At 39.6% G+C, this 15,390-nt stretch overlaps 2 protein-coding genes across 2 annotated transcripts; both read left to right on the top strand.

Annotated features, from left to right (window-relative positions):
- On the top strand, positions 1 to 744 carry LOC116157730 (keratin-associated protein 3-3). Its single transcript, XM_031468141.2, has one exon. The coding sequence runs from the start codon at positions 71 to 73 to the stop codon at positions 368 to 370; it is 300 nt and encodes a 99-aa protein (XP_031324001.2). The 5' UTR covers positions 1 to 70; the 3' UTR covers positions 371 to 744.
- Positions 745 to 8,015: 7,271 nt separating this feature from the next.
- On the top strand, positions 8,016 to 13,338 carry KRT40 (keratin 40). Its single transcript, XM_010975476.3, has 7 exons — positions 8,016 to 8,500; positions 9,159 to 9,241; positions 9,506 to 9,662; positions 10,479 to 10,640; positions 10,720 to 10,845; positions 11,974 to 12,194; positions 12,973 to 13,338. The coding sequence occupies exons 1-7, from the start codon at positions 8,054 to 8,056 to the stop codon at positions 13,070 to 13,072; spliced, it is 1,296 nt and encodes a 431-aa protein (XP_010973778.1). The 5' UTR covers positions 8,016 to 8,053; the 3' UTR covers positions 13,073 to 13,338.
- Positions 13,339 to 15,390: the final 2,052 nt, after the last annotated feature.

Raw genomic sequence — 15,390 nt, 5'->3', positions numbered from 1 at the left:
AGACATTCGCATCTCAGAAGCTCATCTTTTTTTAAACCAAACCAATAAAAAATCACAGATTCCCAAGGCCATGGCTTGCTGTGTTTCCCACGACGGCTGCAGTGTTCGCACCGGCCCCGCCACCACCATCTGCTCCTTTGATAAGTCCTGCCGGTGTGGAGTCTGCCTGCCCAGCACCTGCCCACACACAGTTTGGTTACTGGAGCCAACCTGCTGTGACAACTGCCCCCCACCCTGCCACATTCCTCAGCCCTGTGTGCCCACCTGCTTCCTGCTCAACTCCTCCCAGCCCACCCCATGCCTGGAGACCCTCAACCTCACAACCTACACTCAGCCCTGCTCTGAGCCCTGCGTCCCAAGATGCTGCTGACCGATGACTGCTTCCTTCAGTGCCTGACATGGAAAGAGTCAACCCAGAAGATTTAGTGTTCACCTGTTTCCATACCTGCAACTGATTGGCTCCGCTTTCGAAGTTGGATCAAGGATGGTGCTGTCACTGATAACTCCTAAAAAAAAAAAAGAAACCGAGAGATTTTCAATGGCCATGTAGCAGATAACAGTAACCAAAGGCAACTTGAATAGGTGGATGCCTATAGGCTTCCCAAAGTTCAATTCTTTCATATTAAAGTGTATCTTTCTTTGGGTGCTTTGGGAATTCTTGGGTGGTATCTTTCTGGAAACTGAGGAGCTTCCTCATGATTATCCTAATAAATTTTACATCTCTGGCATAGCACAAATGTTTGCAATTACCTCTGTTTATTTCTGTTAATTCATTAAATATGTTTCTTAACTCCAAAGGTCAGCATTTTAAGGAACTGGGAACATCTGCAAAATGGAAAAGAGTGGCAATACAAATATCTCTTGCTTCTGCTGTTCTTGCTGTTTTATGACAACTAAATGGCCTTACATATAAAATGGTCCAGTATATGGGCTTACTTTCACTGATCTCAAAAAAATGGTTTGAGGTAGGTTGGGAAATACTGAACATGATCTGAAGACCAAATGTGACATAACATATCAACTAATTCAGGTGCATGATCTATTTATGCAAAAAATAGCATAATAATGTCATCCACTCAATAAACATTTGTTAAATATCTATTATGTGCCTGGTATTTTACCACCTCTGCTTAAAATGAGCTGACTGTCTGAAAGGTGAGGCAGATATATACACAACACCCACTGATTCCTTCATATGATTAACAATTATTTACTGAATTCCAGACATTGCATTTTAATAAAAAAAAATACATGCTCTACCAATAACATTAATAAACTGCTGTGGTACCACAAAGTTGAGAACAATTAAGAAATTTAGGCTAGGTGGAGCGGAGCCAAGATGGTAGAGTAGAGAGACTCACAGCTCACCCTCTTCCACAAATACAGCAAGAATCACATCTACAAACCCACTGAATCGCACAGAACCCCTACTGAACTCTGGCAGAGTGTCTCTCATTTCGAAATACAGGAGGATTCTCACAAAATCTGGTAAGAGAAAAAAGGGAAAAGAAAAAATCGGTGTAGGACCGGTCCTGCAGGGAGGGAGCGGCATAGGAAGAAAGGCACCCTAACGCTGGGATGTGCCCTCTCCAGCTGGAAGGTCAGCAGGGACAGAAGTGGAGCTTCCGAGGCTCAGAGGAGAAAGTGACAACCACTTGGCAGACAGAACTAAGGGAAAATGCCACAAAGGGTCCCTGTGATCCCCAGCCCTAGATGCGAGCTGGCAGGGATGAGCTGGGATTGGCTGCTGGGGATCAGTGAGAAGCCCAGGCAGAGGGTAGGAGCCCACTGCACGAAGGCAGCCTCAGAGGACTGGAGGGCAGTATGAGCTCTGGCTGAGGGTGTGTGTGGAATAGAACAGCCTGGGAACCCCTCCCATAAAAAAACACCACTCTTGGTGCTGGGAGGAGAAGCACAATGCAGACGCACCAAAGCTGCTTTCTCCACTTGGCTCCATTGTTGCTGTGTTCTCGCGAGAAGAGAGATGGGGCTCAGTCATAGCCATCACTGCTGCGCAGAGGCAGGGCTGAAGGCTGAATCCATGCTCTGCAACTGCAAAAGTGGGGCTGAGATTTCTTCACAGCCCCAGGCAGAAAGGGCAGATCTGTTCTCTCTGGACCCTCTGTGGACCTGCACCTCTCAGACGAAAAGGCAGTGAGCGGGCAAGTACAGGTATCTACAACAGGCTGGCACACCATACTGTATGCGGAGGTAGGGCTGGGATCAGCACAGACACTGTGGCACACCACAGATTTAGGCATGTGACTGCATGCTTGCTATGGCAGGTCCTAGTACCTGACATTGGTGGATCTGCACTGGTGGTTCATGGGGCTTAGAACCTGGGGGACACCAGAGCAGGTGGCCGACATTCCTGCAGCTAAGGAGGGGACAAAGGCAGCGTCAACAAAGAGGACTTTGTAAGCCTGCATAACAAGTGACAGACAGCAACACAGAGGACATTTCCCAGTGGACATCTCATGCCTACTCTTCTTCCCAGATGAAGTGCTCTGACTCTGCCTACTACACACCAGAGCTCAGAAACGTGTCTAAGAGCCTCTATTCCAGCAACAGGGGAGCAGACCAAGCCCCTGTCAAGGCTGTGACAACTACAGAATGAAAAAGGAGGCCCTGCTCAGCAACAACAATCAGGGAAGACTCTGATCACCACAACACGAACCACACCCCAATCAAAGGGATAACAGCCAACACTCACAGAAGACATGGCAACCATCTATACTAAGAACAGCCATCACAACAAAACTACCAGATGCACACAGTCTACACAGGAATGCTCCCAGTTTAAATAAAAGCAAACAAAAAATAAAAGAGTCCTTCAAGACCACAGTAGATAACTGATACTCCTAAATCCATAGAGCCAGAGAAATATAAGTAAAATGGAGAAGTAGAAGAATTCCCAACTAAAAGAAAAAGAGAAATCCCCTGAAAGAATGATCAATGAAACAGACCTTGATAGTCTACTAGATCATGACTTCAAAAAGGGAAGGATCAATGCAATAAAGGAACTAAAAGAGACTATCAGTAGAGACAGAGAATACTTTTAAAAGGAAAAAAAAACTATAAAGAAGAGCCAATTAAAAACAGAAAACTCAATTGCTGAGATAAGAGCAGAGCTAAAGGCAGTCAAAAGCAGACTAGATAATGCAGAGGAACGAATAAGTGACTTAGAAGCCAGGATAACAGAAATCACCCAATCAGAAGAACAGACAGAAAAGCAAATAAAAACCAATGAAAGCAATATAAGGGACTATGAGATAATATAAAGCATGCCAACCTACACATAATTGGGGTCCCCGAAGGAGAAGAAAGAGAAAAAGGGATTGAAAAGGTATTTGAAGAAATCATGACTGAAAACTTTCCAAACCTAAAGAAGGAAACAGATATCCAAGTGCAGGAGGCACAGAGGGTCCCAAACAAGAAGAACCCAAACAGACCCACACCAAAACATATTATAATTAAGATGGCCAAAGTTAAAGATAAAGAAAGGCTTCTATAGGAAGCAAGAGAAAAACAAAGAGTTAATTACAAGGGAACCCCCATAAGGCTTTCAGCTGATTTCTCTACACAAACACTGCTAGCCAGAAGGGAGTGGCAAGAAATGTTCAAAGTCCTGAATGAGAAAAAGGTGCAACATATGGTATTCTATCTGGCAAGACTATCCTTTAAAGGAGAAGAAGAGATAAAGAATTTCACAGACAAGCAAAAACTAAAAGAATTCAGCAACACTAAACCTATGCCAAAACAAATATTGAAAGGTCTACTCTAAATAGAAAAGAGACAGGAAGTTATAGAATTGAGAAAACCATAACTGGAAATGTAATAACTATAGTGAAATACAAGAGAATGAACATGAAGATGTAAAAATAAATAAATAAAAATAAAGAATATCAAAATCATAAAAGATGGGTGAGGGGAGCAAGAAAATACAAATTTTTTTTCCTCTCTCTCTTCATTTTTTTTCTTTGTTCTTTTTGGGATGTGTTTGAACCCACATGGCTATCAGTCTAAAGCAGATATAGTAAGGGGTTAACATACTTGAAAAACAGGGTAACCACAAATCAAAAGCATAAAATAGAGTCATAAAACCAAAAAGAAATCAAGGTAATACAAAAGAAAATTATAAAACCACAAAAAGAAAAACAAAAAGGAAAAGAAAGGAACAAAGAAGAAATACCAAATCAACTGGAAAACAAAGTTCAAAATGGCTATAAACACACATCTATCAATAATTACTATAAATATCAATGGATTAAATGCTCCAATCAAAAGACACAGACTGGCAGATTGGATAATAAAACAAACGCCTACAATATGCTGCCTACAAGAGATACACTTTAGAATGAAGGACACACATAGATTGAAAATGAGAGGGTGGAAAAAGATATTTCATGCAAATGGAAATGACAAGAAAGTGGGAGTAGCAATACTCATATCAGACAAAATAGACTTTAAAACAAAGGCCATAAAGAGAGATAAAGAAGCACACTGTATAATGATCAAAGAAGCAATACAAGATAAAGCTATTACACTCAACATATATGCACCCAATATAGGAGCACCTAAATATATTTTTAAAAGACTAACAGACATAAAGGGAGAAATTGATGAGCATACAATAATAGCAGGAGACTTTAACACCCTACTAAAATCACTGGAAAGGTCTTCCAGACAAAATCAATAAGGCAATGGAGATACTAAATGACACAATAGAACAGTTGGACTTGGTTGATATTTTTAGGACATTAAATCCCCCCAAACAGAATATACATCCTTTTCAAGTGCTCATGGAAAATTCTCTGAAATAGACCACACACTTGGGCACAAAAGAAGCCTCAACAAATTTAAGAGGACAGAAATTATTTCAAGTATCTTTTCTGACCACAATGCCATGAAACTAGAAATCAACCACAGAAGAACAAAGGAGAAAAAAATGACAGCATGGAGACTAAACAACATGTTACTAAAAAAACCAATGGGTCAATGCCTTGAAACAAATGACAATGAAAACACAACCACATAAAATCTATGGGATGCAGCAAAAGTAGTCCTAAGAGCGAAGTTCATAGTGATACAGGCCTTCCTCAAAAAAGAACAATCTCAAATAAACAGCCTAACCTACCACCTAAAAGAATTAGAAAAAGAAGAACAAACAAAACCCAAAGTCAGTAGAAGGAAAGAAATAATAAAGATCAGGGAGGAAATAAATAAAATAGAGATTTTAAAAAATAGAAAAAAATCATTCACACCAAGAGCTGTTTTTTTTGAAAGTGTAAACAAAATTGACAAACCTCTGGCCAGGCTCACCAAGAAGAAAAGAGAGAGAACACAAATAAACAAAATAAGAAATGGCGAGATTACAACCAATGCTACGGAAATTCAAAAAATCATAAGAGAATACTGTGAACAACTATATGTCAATAGATTGGACAACTTAGAAGAAATGAACATCAGAATGGAAACCGCCAATTAAAAGTGAGGTCAGTAAATTAAGATGGCTCAAAATAATCTTAAGGTAGATTCAAATTATCAAAACGAAAACACTGAAAAACCTAAAAAGATTTTTTTGAAAAAAATGAACAGAACTTGAGCTTCTAGGACAGTATCAAGTGGTCTAACATACATGAAACTGGAGTTCCAGAATGACTGGAGACAGAAAGTGGTGCATAAAAATTGGTGGGGGAGCTGAATTTTTTTCCAAATTTAGCGATATACTTTATAAACCCACAAATTCAAGAATCTCAACAAGTTTAAGCAGGATAAAAACCAACAAATCCAAGCAGGGTAAACACAACCTAAACACACACACACACACACACACACACACACACACACACACACACACGGTAATGGTAAATTTAGAGAAACAGTAGAGAATATATTGTCAAGTGACATATTCTTTCTCCTGGATAAACAGCCCACGAAATATAGGCAAGAGATTTGAAGAGTTGCTTCACAAAAGGAAATACCCAAAGAGGCAATAAATGCATGAAAAGTTGTTCAACATCATTAGTCAAAAGAGAAATGTAAATTAAACTGTGATTGCACTGACTAAAATGTGGATACCAAATGTTGGTGAAGATATGGAGGAACTAAATCTCTCATTCATTATTGTCAAGAGTGTAAAATGGTATAATCACACTGGGAAAAAAGTCTGATAGTTTCTTATAAAAAGAAACATATACCTTCTCTATGACTCAACCACTCTATTCCTAGATATTTACCCAAGAGAAATGAAAATACATATCCACAAAAATTTTCATACAAGAATATATATAGAAGTTGTATTCATAATATCTTCAAACAGAAATAACCCAAATGTTCACCCAAAGGAGAATGGACAACAAACTATAGTACAGTCATACAATGAAATACTCTTCAGCAGTTTTTTAAAAAAGAAAAAGAACAAACTGCTGATGTAAGTGACAACATGGATGAATTAAACACCAGATATTGAATGAAAGAAATAAGACACAAAAGTAGCAGACTATATGGTACTGGCACAAAAACAGACACGTCTATCAATGGAACAGGACAGAGAGCCCAGAAATAAACCTATACGCTTGTGGTCAATTAATCTACAACAAAGGAGGCAAGAATATACAGTGGAGAAAAGACAATCTCTTCAATAAGTGGTGCTGGGAAAACTGGAAAGCTGCATGTAAAAGAATGACATTAGAACATTCTCTAACACCATATCCAAAAATAAACTCAAAATGGATTAAAGACCTAAATGTAAGAGCAGATACTGTAACACTCCTAAAGGAAACATAGACAGAATACTCTTTGACATAAATCGCAGCAATATTCTTTTGGATCTGTCTCCTAAAGTAAAAGAAATAAAAGCAAAAATAAACAAATGAGACCCAATTAAACTTAAAAGCTTTTGCACCGCAAAGGAAACCATCAACAAAACAAAAAGACAACTTACTGAATGGGAAAGAATATTGGCAAATGATATGACTGACAAGGGGTTGTAAACAGCTCATACAACTCAACATCAAAAAAAACCACAATCAACTCGATTAAAAAATGGGCAGAAAAACTGAATAGACATTTTTCCAAAGAGGAAATGCAGATGGCCAACAAGCACAGAAAAGTTGCTCAATATCAATTAACCATCAGGGAAGTGCAAATCAAAACCACAATGAGATATCACTGTAGCTCCCTTGCCCCAACTCTGACGTGTAATTTAATGAGGGCTTAGTTTCCTCAGAGACTGAAGGGTTATAACTTAGAATTTGTATTTCATTCCTATTAGAGATACAGGTAATATATGTATATATATACATATACATACACACACAAATACAAATGAGGCACAGGAAATGTGGAAAAGGCAAGTTTCAGGAAAACAAAGATCACAACTCCAGGTCTTGATAACCAATTTATATTTTTCCTTGGAGGGCAAAAATTTTGCCCATCAGTTATACAAAGTGACTTTTCAAGGGGCACACAGGCAGGTATGGTTCATACACACACATACTTTAAACCCAGTACACACCTCACTCCTCCAACAAGTGAACAGAGCAAGACCACGAAAAGCATTGCTAATCACACAGAACATTTTTACAGTGGAGGTACAAACAAATACATGGCATTTAATGAGTTGTAATATTGATGTTTCAAAGAAGAACATAAACAAATTTCAATGCACAGAATCAAAATCTGTGGGAATATTACTTTTCTTATGTGTAATCAGTTGTATCTGTAATTACTGACTGGCTAAATTTTCTCTTTCTTTCATTGTTCTGGTAAAAGGACAATGCTCCCTATGAAGATTTTCTGAAATGAGCATTTTATCCTATGTGGAAATGGTGTCCTTATTTAGTAACCTGAAGTTATGCCTCTTTTATGAGGCATAAAACTCTACCTCAGCAAATAAACAGCACTAATGAGTGTTCATATGAAAACCAGCACCGGAAAACATCTGGTACCTACTGTAAACACCCATTTCTGGGGCTATATAAAAGTCTCAGGAAGAAAGGAGCCTTTTGGAGGCAAGCAACTGGAGTCTTTTTCCTTCACACCTGCTAGGATGACTTCTGACTGTTCCCCCACCTGCTGCTCCTCCGAGTCCGGTGCTAAGTCTTCCGACGGTGCATTTGCTTCCACCTGTTCCATGGAAACCACCTGTCTCCCCAGTGCCTGTGCTCCATCCAGATGCCAGACCCCCAGCTTCCTATCCTGCTCTTGCCTGCCAGCTAGGTGCCTCACGCCGTGCTGCTTTGCTGGGAGTTGTAATGATCCGTGCTTGGCGCGGAACTGTGTTTGGTGTGAGGAGGGTGCATTCAACAGCCATGAGAAAGAGACGATGCAGTTCCTGAATGACAGACTTGCCAACTATCTGGAGAAGGTGCGCGGGCTGGAGGAGTTGAATGCAGAGCTGGAACGCAGGATCCGAGAGCAGCGTGAAGAGGATGTCCCACTGGTGTGCCCTGATTATCAGTGTTACTTCGACACCATTGAAGATCTCCAACAAAAGGTCTGGTGTCTCATTGCCTTCATGCCCCACCTTCCCAGGCTGTGGTTTGCTTTCTCTTTATACTAGACGAGGCTGCTCTGTGGAAGGGCACCAGGGAAGCAGGAGGGACTTCCCAGGGTTAATGAGATGCAGAGGAAAAGGCACTGGACTAAAAGTCAGCAAACATCAGTATTAACCTCCTTGCCACTAATTACTAAGTGACCATAATAAACTCACTTACCTCTAAACTTTCTCAGTGAGAGAATAAAGAAAAACAGTGTTATATCTAAAATTACTTCTGTATGTAATGCCGTACACCTACATTATTTTTTAATGCAGATATTAAATGACTTTGCATTATCAAAGATAGGGATATAGTCATAACACAAACTAATGGAGAAAAATCTGAGTTCAACTGCCAAGGAATATTGCAAAATATCTTAGGTCATCAAAAACTAAACCTTTTTATTTCTCTGTTTCATTAAGAAATTAGTTCATACATGTTCATATAAATTGGCACTCCTTTTTTCTTCTTGGGGTGATGTGGTTAATAAAAATAGGCTGAAAGGTTATTTTATACTTTCCTACAAAGACTTTTAAAAGATAAATGATGCCATTGTTGTTAAATGAATAGATATTTCAAAGACCCATTCTAATAACATAATAACTGACTTCCCAGATCCTGTGCACAAAGGCAGAGAATTCTAGACTTGCTGTACAGCTTGACAACTGCAAACTGGCTGCTGATGACTTCAGGTCAAAGTAAGTTTAATTTGAATTTGGAAATAATTGATGGTCGCCTCTCTCTCTCTCTCTCTTCTTCACACATACATATCATGTGTGTATTCTCTATATAGTATTTTTTAAGCTAAGAATGCTCACAAAGCTTGAATTTATCATTATTTGGGGCATAGACGCAATTACAGCATTGGCTGCCTTGAGTCCAGGTGTCATTCATCAGTGCGCCCCTGCACTTTGCAGTGTCAAGCAAAGTAAGCATTGGATATATTTCTTTTGATATGAAAGGTACGAGTCTGAACTATCTCTTCGCCAGCTGGTAGAGAATGACATCAGTGGCCTGCGTGGGATCCTGGGGGAGCTGACCTTGTGCAAATCTGACCTGGAGGCCCATGAGGAGTCTCTGAAGGAAGATCTCCTTTGCCTTAAGAACAATCATGAAAAGGTGAGGAAAATGGCAAAATCATGGAAAGGCTCTGAGAGTGACCAAGTTAAACTGACAGAGCTCATGCTGTGTATATAAATTGAACTTGGGGAGATGATGCTTAAGATGGAAGAAAATTACTCCAGGCACTACTACTACTCAGCCTGATCATTCCGGTGTGTCTCTGAATGTGGATGTGAAATGACCGCTGGCCAGTGCCGGACGGGGGAACCAAACCCTTCCCCTGCCATTGCTCTTGTGAAGGAGGCAACTCCCCAAGTGGCTTTCCTGGAGGCTTTATGCTACTCCTAACTCTAATCCATACAGTATAAAAATCAGGATGATAATCGCAGAGTATAAAGGCCATTTCAAAACCAGGATAAGGACCCATGTAATATTTCAACCAATATTTTAAATATTCTGCATTTATAAACTTTTAAAAATCATTTAATATGAAGTGTATGATTATTCCATGTCAGTGAAACTGAAAAATGAAAAGCTGAATGATGTAACAAAGTCTATTTTCCATTTGCACAGCTGTTGATGATAATAATAGCTAATATTGAGATCTTACTATGCACCAAGGACTGTTACAAGTGTTGATGTGTATATTACCTCTTACATATCTCACAATAACTCTCTCGTAAAGGTAAAACTTGACCCATTTCACAGATGAAGAAACTGAGTGATGAAGAGAGACTCAAGCTAGGCAATCTGAGTCTAAATCCCACATTTTCACCCACTACTCCCCAAAACAGAAGTAAGATGCCATTGGGATGTCAAGTTGAATTCTTTTCCCAACCACTCTGACATTCTTTACTCCATTTCCACCTTCAGGAGGTCAGTGTGCTTCATGGACAGCTGGGTGACCGACTCAATGTGGAGCTAGAAACTGCCCCCACCACGGACCTCAGCAGGGTCCTGGATGAGATGCGTTGCCAGTATGAAACAGTGCTTGCCAACAACCACAGAGACGTGGAAGAATGGTTCGCTGTTCAGGTCGGTGCCTGGAGCAATAAAAAGACAGGCTTCCAGATTACTGCCTCATTTGCCTTCTCTAACCGTGCCTGTATTTCAGACGGAGGAGCTGAATCAGCAGCAGCTGTCCAGCGCGGAGCAGCTGCAGGGCTGCCAGATGGAGATCTTGGAACTGAAACGCACAGCCACCGCTCTGGAAATTGAGCTCCAAGCACAGCAAAGTCTGGTGTGTAAGGGAAAGACAGCTCTGTCTTGCCACTGAAGAATCAGGTCCTGAGATCCTATCCCCGTTTCCATAACCCAAAGGAGAGACGCACAGTTCATGTAGCAGAATGTCTGAAGTTCCCATTTGCAAAGATTACATTTCCTTCCCCTTTCCAAGTACCGCTGTTAACCTGGCTCAAAGCAGAAGTGATAGGTCAACAGCTTGTACTGTCCCACTAGGATGCCCTGACCTTCCCCCCTGGGCTTGGGCATGATACTGAAGCACCCTCCAGAGACAGGGAGAGAATGGGAACGTGCAGGAGCAGAATGAGAGAACACCTTCTGAGCCAAAGGCACCCAAGAATTCCAGTGGGTTCTAACTCTCTTTGGATTCAAGCCAATCTTCCAAGTTTGCCATCATATCTAAAACAAAGATATTCAAACTCTGCGTTCTACAACTATCTTAAGCTTTTCCAGGATCCACACCTCAACTGGATCCTTCACTACACCATACTCCACCCAAATAATAAGAATACCATGCATTCAAGCTTACATTAAGCAGTTCCAGTCAAATACCACTCTGTGTGCCATGCTAGGTCCTATAGAGAATATCTAGTGAATAATAGCTGAGCATTTGTCTTGCGAGAGGCATAATGCTAATTTAAGCCTCACAATAGCCTTTGTGGTAAATCCCTTTACTGACCCCATTATAGAGATGAGGAAAATTGAGACTAAATAACAGGAGACCACTGCTATTTTTAAGAGGCAAAAGTGGAAGCTGAAGCCAAGCGGTTCATCCCAGAGCCTCTTCTCTTACACACTAGGAGCCAGGAGCCAATGCTCAATGTTTCCTCTCAAATGCTATTGATCCTCCCTAAGCTATGCAAGTAGGTTGCAGGTGGCAGTGGTCACAGGAGTAATAACTAACACTCACCCACTCTTAAATTTATTAACTCATTTAATCCTCACGAGCATCCCATGAGATATGTACTTTGCATTCCCCACTTTTTATAGAATAAAACTGAGGCTCAGAGAAGCTAAGTAATTTTCCCAAAGTCATATAACTGGAAAAGGGTGGAGGAAGGCTTGGAAAATAGGCACTCTGTCCCCAGTGCTACACAGCCCTTTCTACACTCTTTTCCTTCTGCAGACAGAATCCCTGGAATGCACTGTGGCAGAAACCGAGGCCCAGTACAGCACCGAGCTGGCCCAGGTGCAGGGCCTGATCGATAATGTGGAGCACCAGCTGGCCGAGATCCGCTGTGACCTGGAGCGGCAGAACCAGGAGTACCAGGTGCTGCTGGACACAAAGGCCCGGCTGGAGGGCGAGATCAACACATACCGGGGGCTCCTTGAGAGGGAGGACAGCAGGCAAGTTCCACGCAATTACTCTCAAAATCCCCCAGAGTCACAAAGAGGACCACGTAGGACAATCCTGTTTTCCCAAGCTCTGGTCAAGATCAAATCTCCCTAATGGGTTAAAGGATTTTCTTAAACAGTGATGAAAAGCAGCCAAGGCTAATCGCATGACAATAGAAATGTTCAAAATATTCTAAAATTCTAAAGCAGAAAAAAATATCGTATGTGACATTTCATGGTCAGGGGGGTCTCCCTTTTCTCTTATCTTCCATTAAAGGAAACTCAGGAACACGCATATGCTGCTGCTGGCCGAGTGAGGAAAATACATAAAAGTTTATTCAGCTGTCACTGCTGTAGTGAACAGGACGTGACAATTCTGAGTCCAAGGATAAAGCAGGCTTCAGTCAAAGGTTATTCTGCAAAGAGTGTTCCTCAGAACCTAATTTGCAGGGCAAATTTTGGCATGATTTTTTTCTGAGTTGACATTTTATCCAACTTCCTCATGTTCTTTTTTAATTTTATTTTTTATTGAAGTGTAGTTGATTTACAATGTTAGTTCCAGGTGTATAGCAAAGTGATTCAGTTATACATATATATACTTTTTTTTTCAGATTCTTTTCCATCATATGTTATTACAAGAAAATGAATACAGTTCCCTGTGCTATACAGTAGATCTTTTTGTTTATCTATTTTATGTATAGTAATGTGTATCTGTTAATCTCAAACTCCTAATTTATCCCTCCCCTGCCCAAACCCATGTAAAGCTTAGTTAAAAATGGATTTTTCACAGGCTTCCCTGTAACCCATGCTCTGCAAAAAGCACGTCAAGCAACACCTGTGAGCCATGCTCGGCGTACATAATTTGCACAGTGGAAAACTGCTGTACGTGAAGGTTAAACACCCAGCATGGCAGATGGAGGAACAGAAGCCAGTAGCACCCTGGAAAGGAGATGGTGCTTCAATCAGGGACACCCAAACTTGAAACTCAAGTCAAGAAGCCTTTCATATCCTAAAACTGTCCTCTAAGCATCCAAGACGTATTTCTGTTTCACCATTTCCTCTCCTGATGGTTATTTGTGATATTCTAGGTGCATAAAACTTTCTTGCTATAAAGTTTTCTCCAAATACAGTGTTTTCATTCCTTTAGCATGGTAAATGAACCTTTGTGGCTTATTCCTGTTGATAATAATAACCATTCAATACCAAGGCAATTGTCTAAACCCATCTAGTAGTTTGATTTTGCATAAACCCAGGATGAAAATATTTTTAACTCCTCGAATACAAATTGATTAGCTCATCATGTAAGATGTCATATATCATGGAAGACAGTTGTATGTGTCATTCTGAGAAAAAAATTAGGAATACAATAAATTGTATTCTACTTTACTTTTAATTAGGAAAGTACCAGATTCTTTTTTTTTTTCAAATTTGAACATGAAAGGCAAAAATCACTTATAATTCCATACCCTAAACACCCACTGTCAGCATTTTGGGAACTTTCAGTTTTCTTTCTTACAATGGTTTTTTTCCATATAGTGGTAATCATAGTTGCATATGCATATAGCTTGACCTATTTTTTTTCACTATGTAATCTAAGCATTTTCATTCCTAATAAAATTATGAGATTGTCTTATGATCATTATTTTAGTAGTTGCATAAAATAAATAAGGTACATTGGTCTCTTTTTGGACATTCAGACTGTAAGAATGTCTCACACATTTCTCACACATGTAAACAGCAAAACAGAGAACTTCCACTTCCAGAAAAATGAAGTAGATGTACATTTCCCATTCTTCTTCCTAAGTATGTATTGCTAAAAATCCTGGAAATCACATATAAAACAAACAAAAATAGACTATGAAAGGTAGAAGGAGACTTCAACACTACAAGAATCCTTGATATTCAAGGAACAACACAGTGGTGAGATCCCTGGGGTTTCTTTTTGTCTCATATATCTCAGATTTGGGAACTGAAGAAACCAACAACCCAGAAACACCAGCAGGTGCAGACATTAAAAAAAAAAAAAAAACTTTCTGATGAAAGCCATTCTGACAGATGTGAGTTTGACTTGCAAGTCGCTATGGTTAGTGATGTTGAGCATCTTTTAAAGTGTCTGTTGGCCATGTGCATGTCTTTGGAAAAATGTCTGTTCAGGTTTTCTGCCCATTTTTAATTAGGTTGTTTCAGTTTTTTCTGATGTTGAGTTTTATGAGTTATTTGTTTATTTTGGATAGTAACCCCTTATCATATATATCATTTGCGCATCTCTTCTCCAATTCAGTAGGCGGCCTTTTAGGTTTGCTGACGGTTTTCTTTGCTGTGCAAAAGCTTTTTAATTTGACATAGTCCCATTTGTTTATTTTTGCTTTTGCTGCCCTTGCCTAAGGAGACATATCCAAAAAAAAAAAAAAAAAATTGCTAAGATCAGTGTCAAACAGCATCCTGTCTATATTTTCTTCCGGGAGTTTTATGGTCTCAGGCCTTACAGTTAAGGCTTTAATCCATTTTGAGTTTATTTTTGTATATAGTGTGGGAAAAAAAAAAGGTCTCATTTCATTGTTTTACATGTAGCTGTCCAGTTATCCCAACACCACTTACTGAAGAGACTTTCTTTTCCCCATTGTATATTCTTGCATTCTTTATCACAGATTAATTGACCACATGTGTGTGGGTTTATTTCTGGGCTCTCTATTCTCAGCCACTGATCTATGTGTCTGTTTTTGTGCCCGTACCATACTGTTTTGATTGCTATAGCTTTATGGTATAGTTTGAAATCAGGGAGAGTGTGACACCTCCAGCTTTATTCTTTCTCAAGATTGCTTTGGCTATTTGGGGTTTTTTTGTGGTTCCACACAAATTTTAGGATTATTTGTTCTAGTTCTGTGGAAAACTCCTTTGGTATTTCTATAGTGATTGCACTGAATCTGTAGGCTGCCTTAGGTAATATGGTTATTTAACAATATTATTTCTTCCAGTCCATGAACACAGTACGTATTTCAATTGTTTGCATGATCTTCAGTTTCCTTCATCAATGTCTTATAGTTTTCAGAGTACAAGTCTTTTGCCTCCTGGTTAAATTTATTCCTAGGTATTTTATTATAGTTGATTTAATTGTATATGGGATTGTTTTCTTAATTTCTCTTTCTGATAGTTTGTTATTAGTATATAGAAATGCTATAGATTTCTGTATAATAATTTTGTATCCTGT

The sequence above is a fragment of the Camelus dromedarius genome, chromosome 16 (assembly GCF_036321535.1).
Source record: "Camelus dromedarius isolate mCamDro1 chromosome 16, mCamDro1.pat, whole genome shotgun sequence".
NCBI lineage: Eukaryota > Metazoa > Chordata > Mammalia > Artiodactyla > Camelidae > Camelus > Camelus dromedarius.
This window is presented reverse-complemented; position numbering and strand designations above follow the sequence as displayed.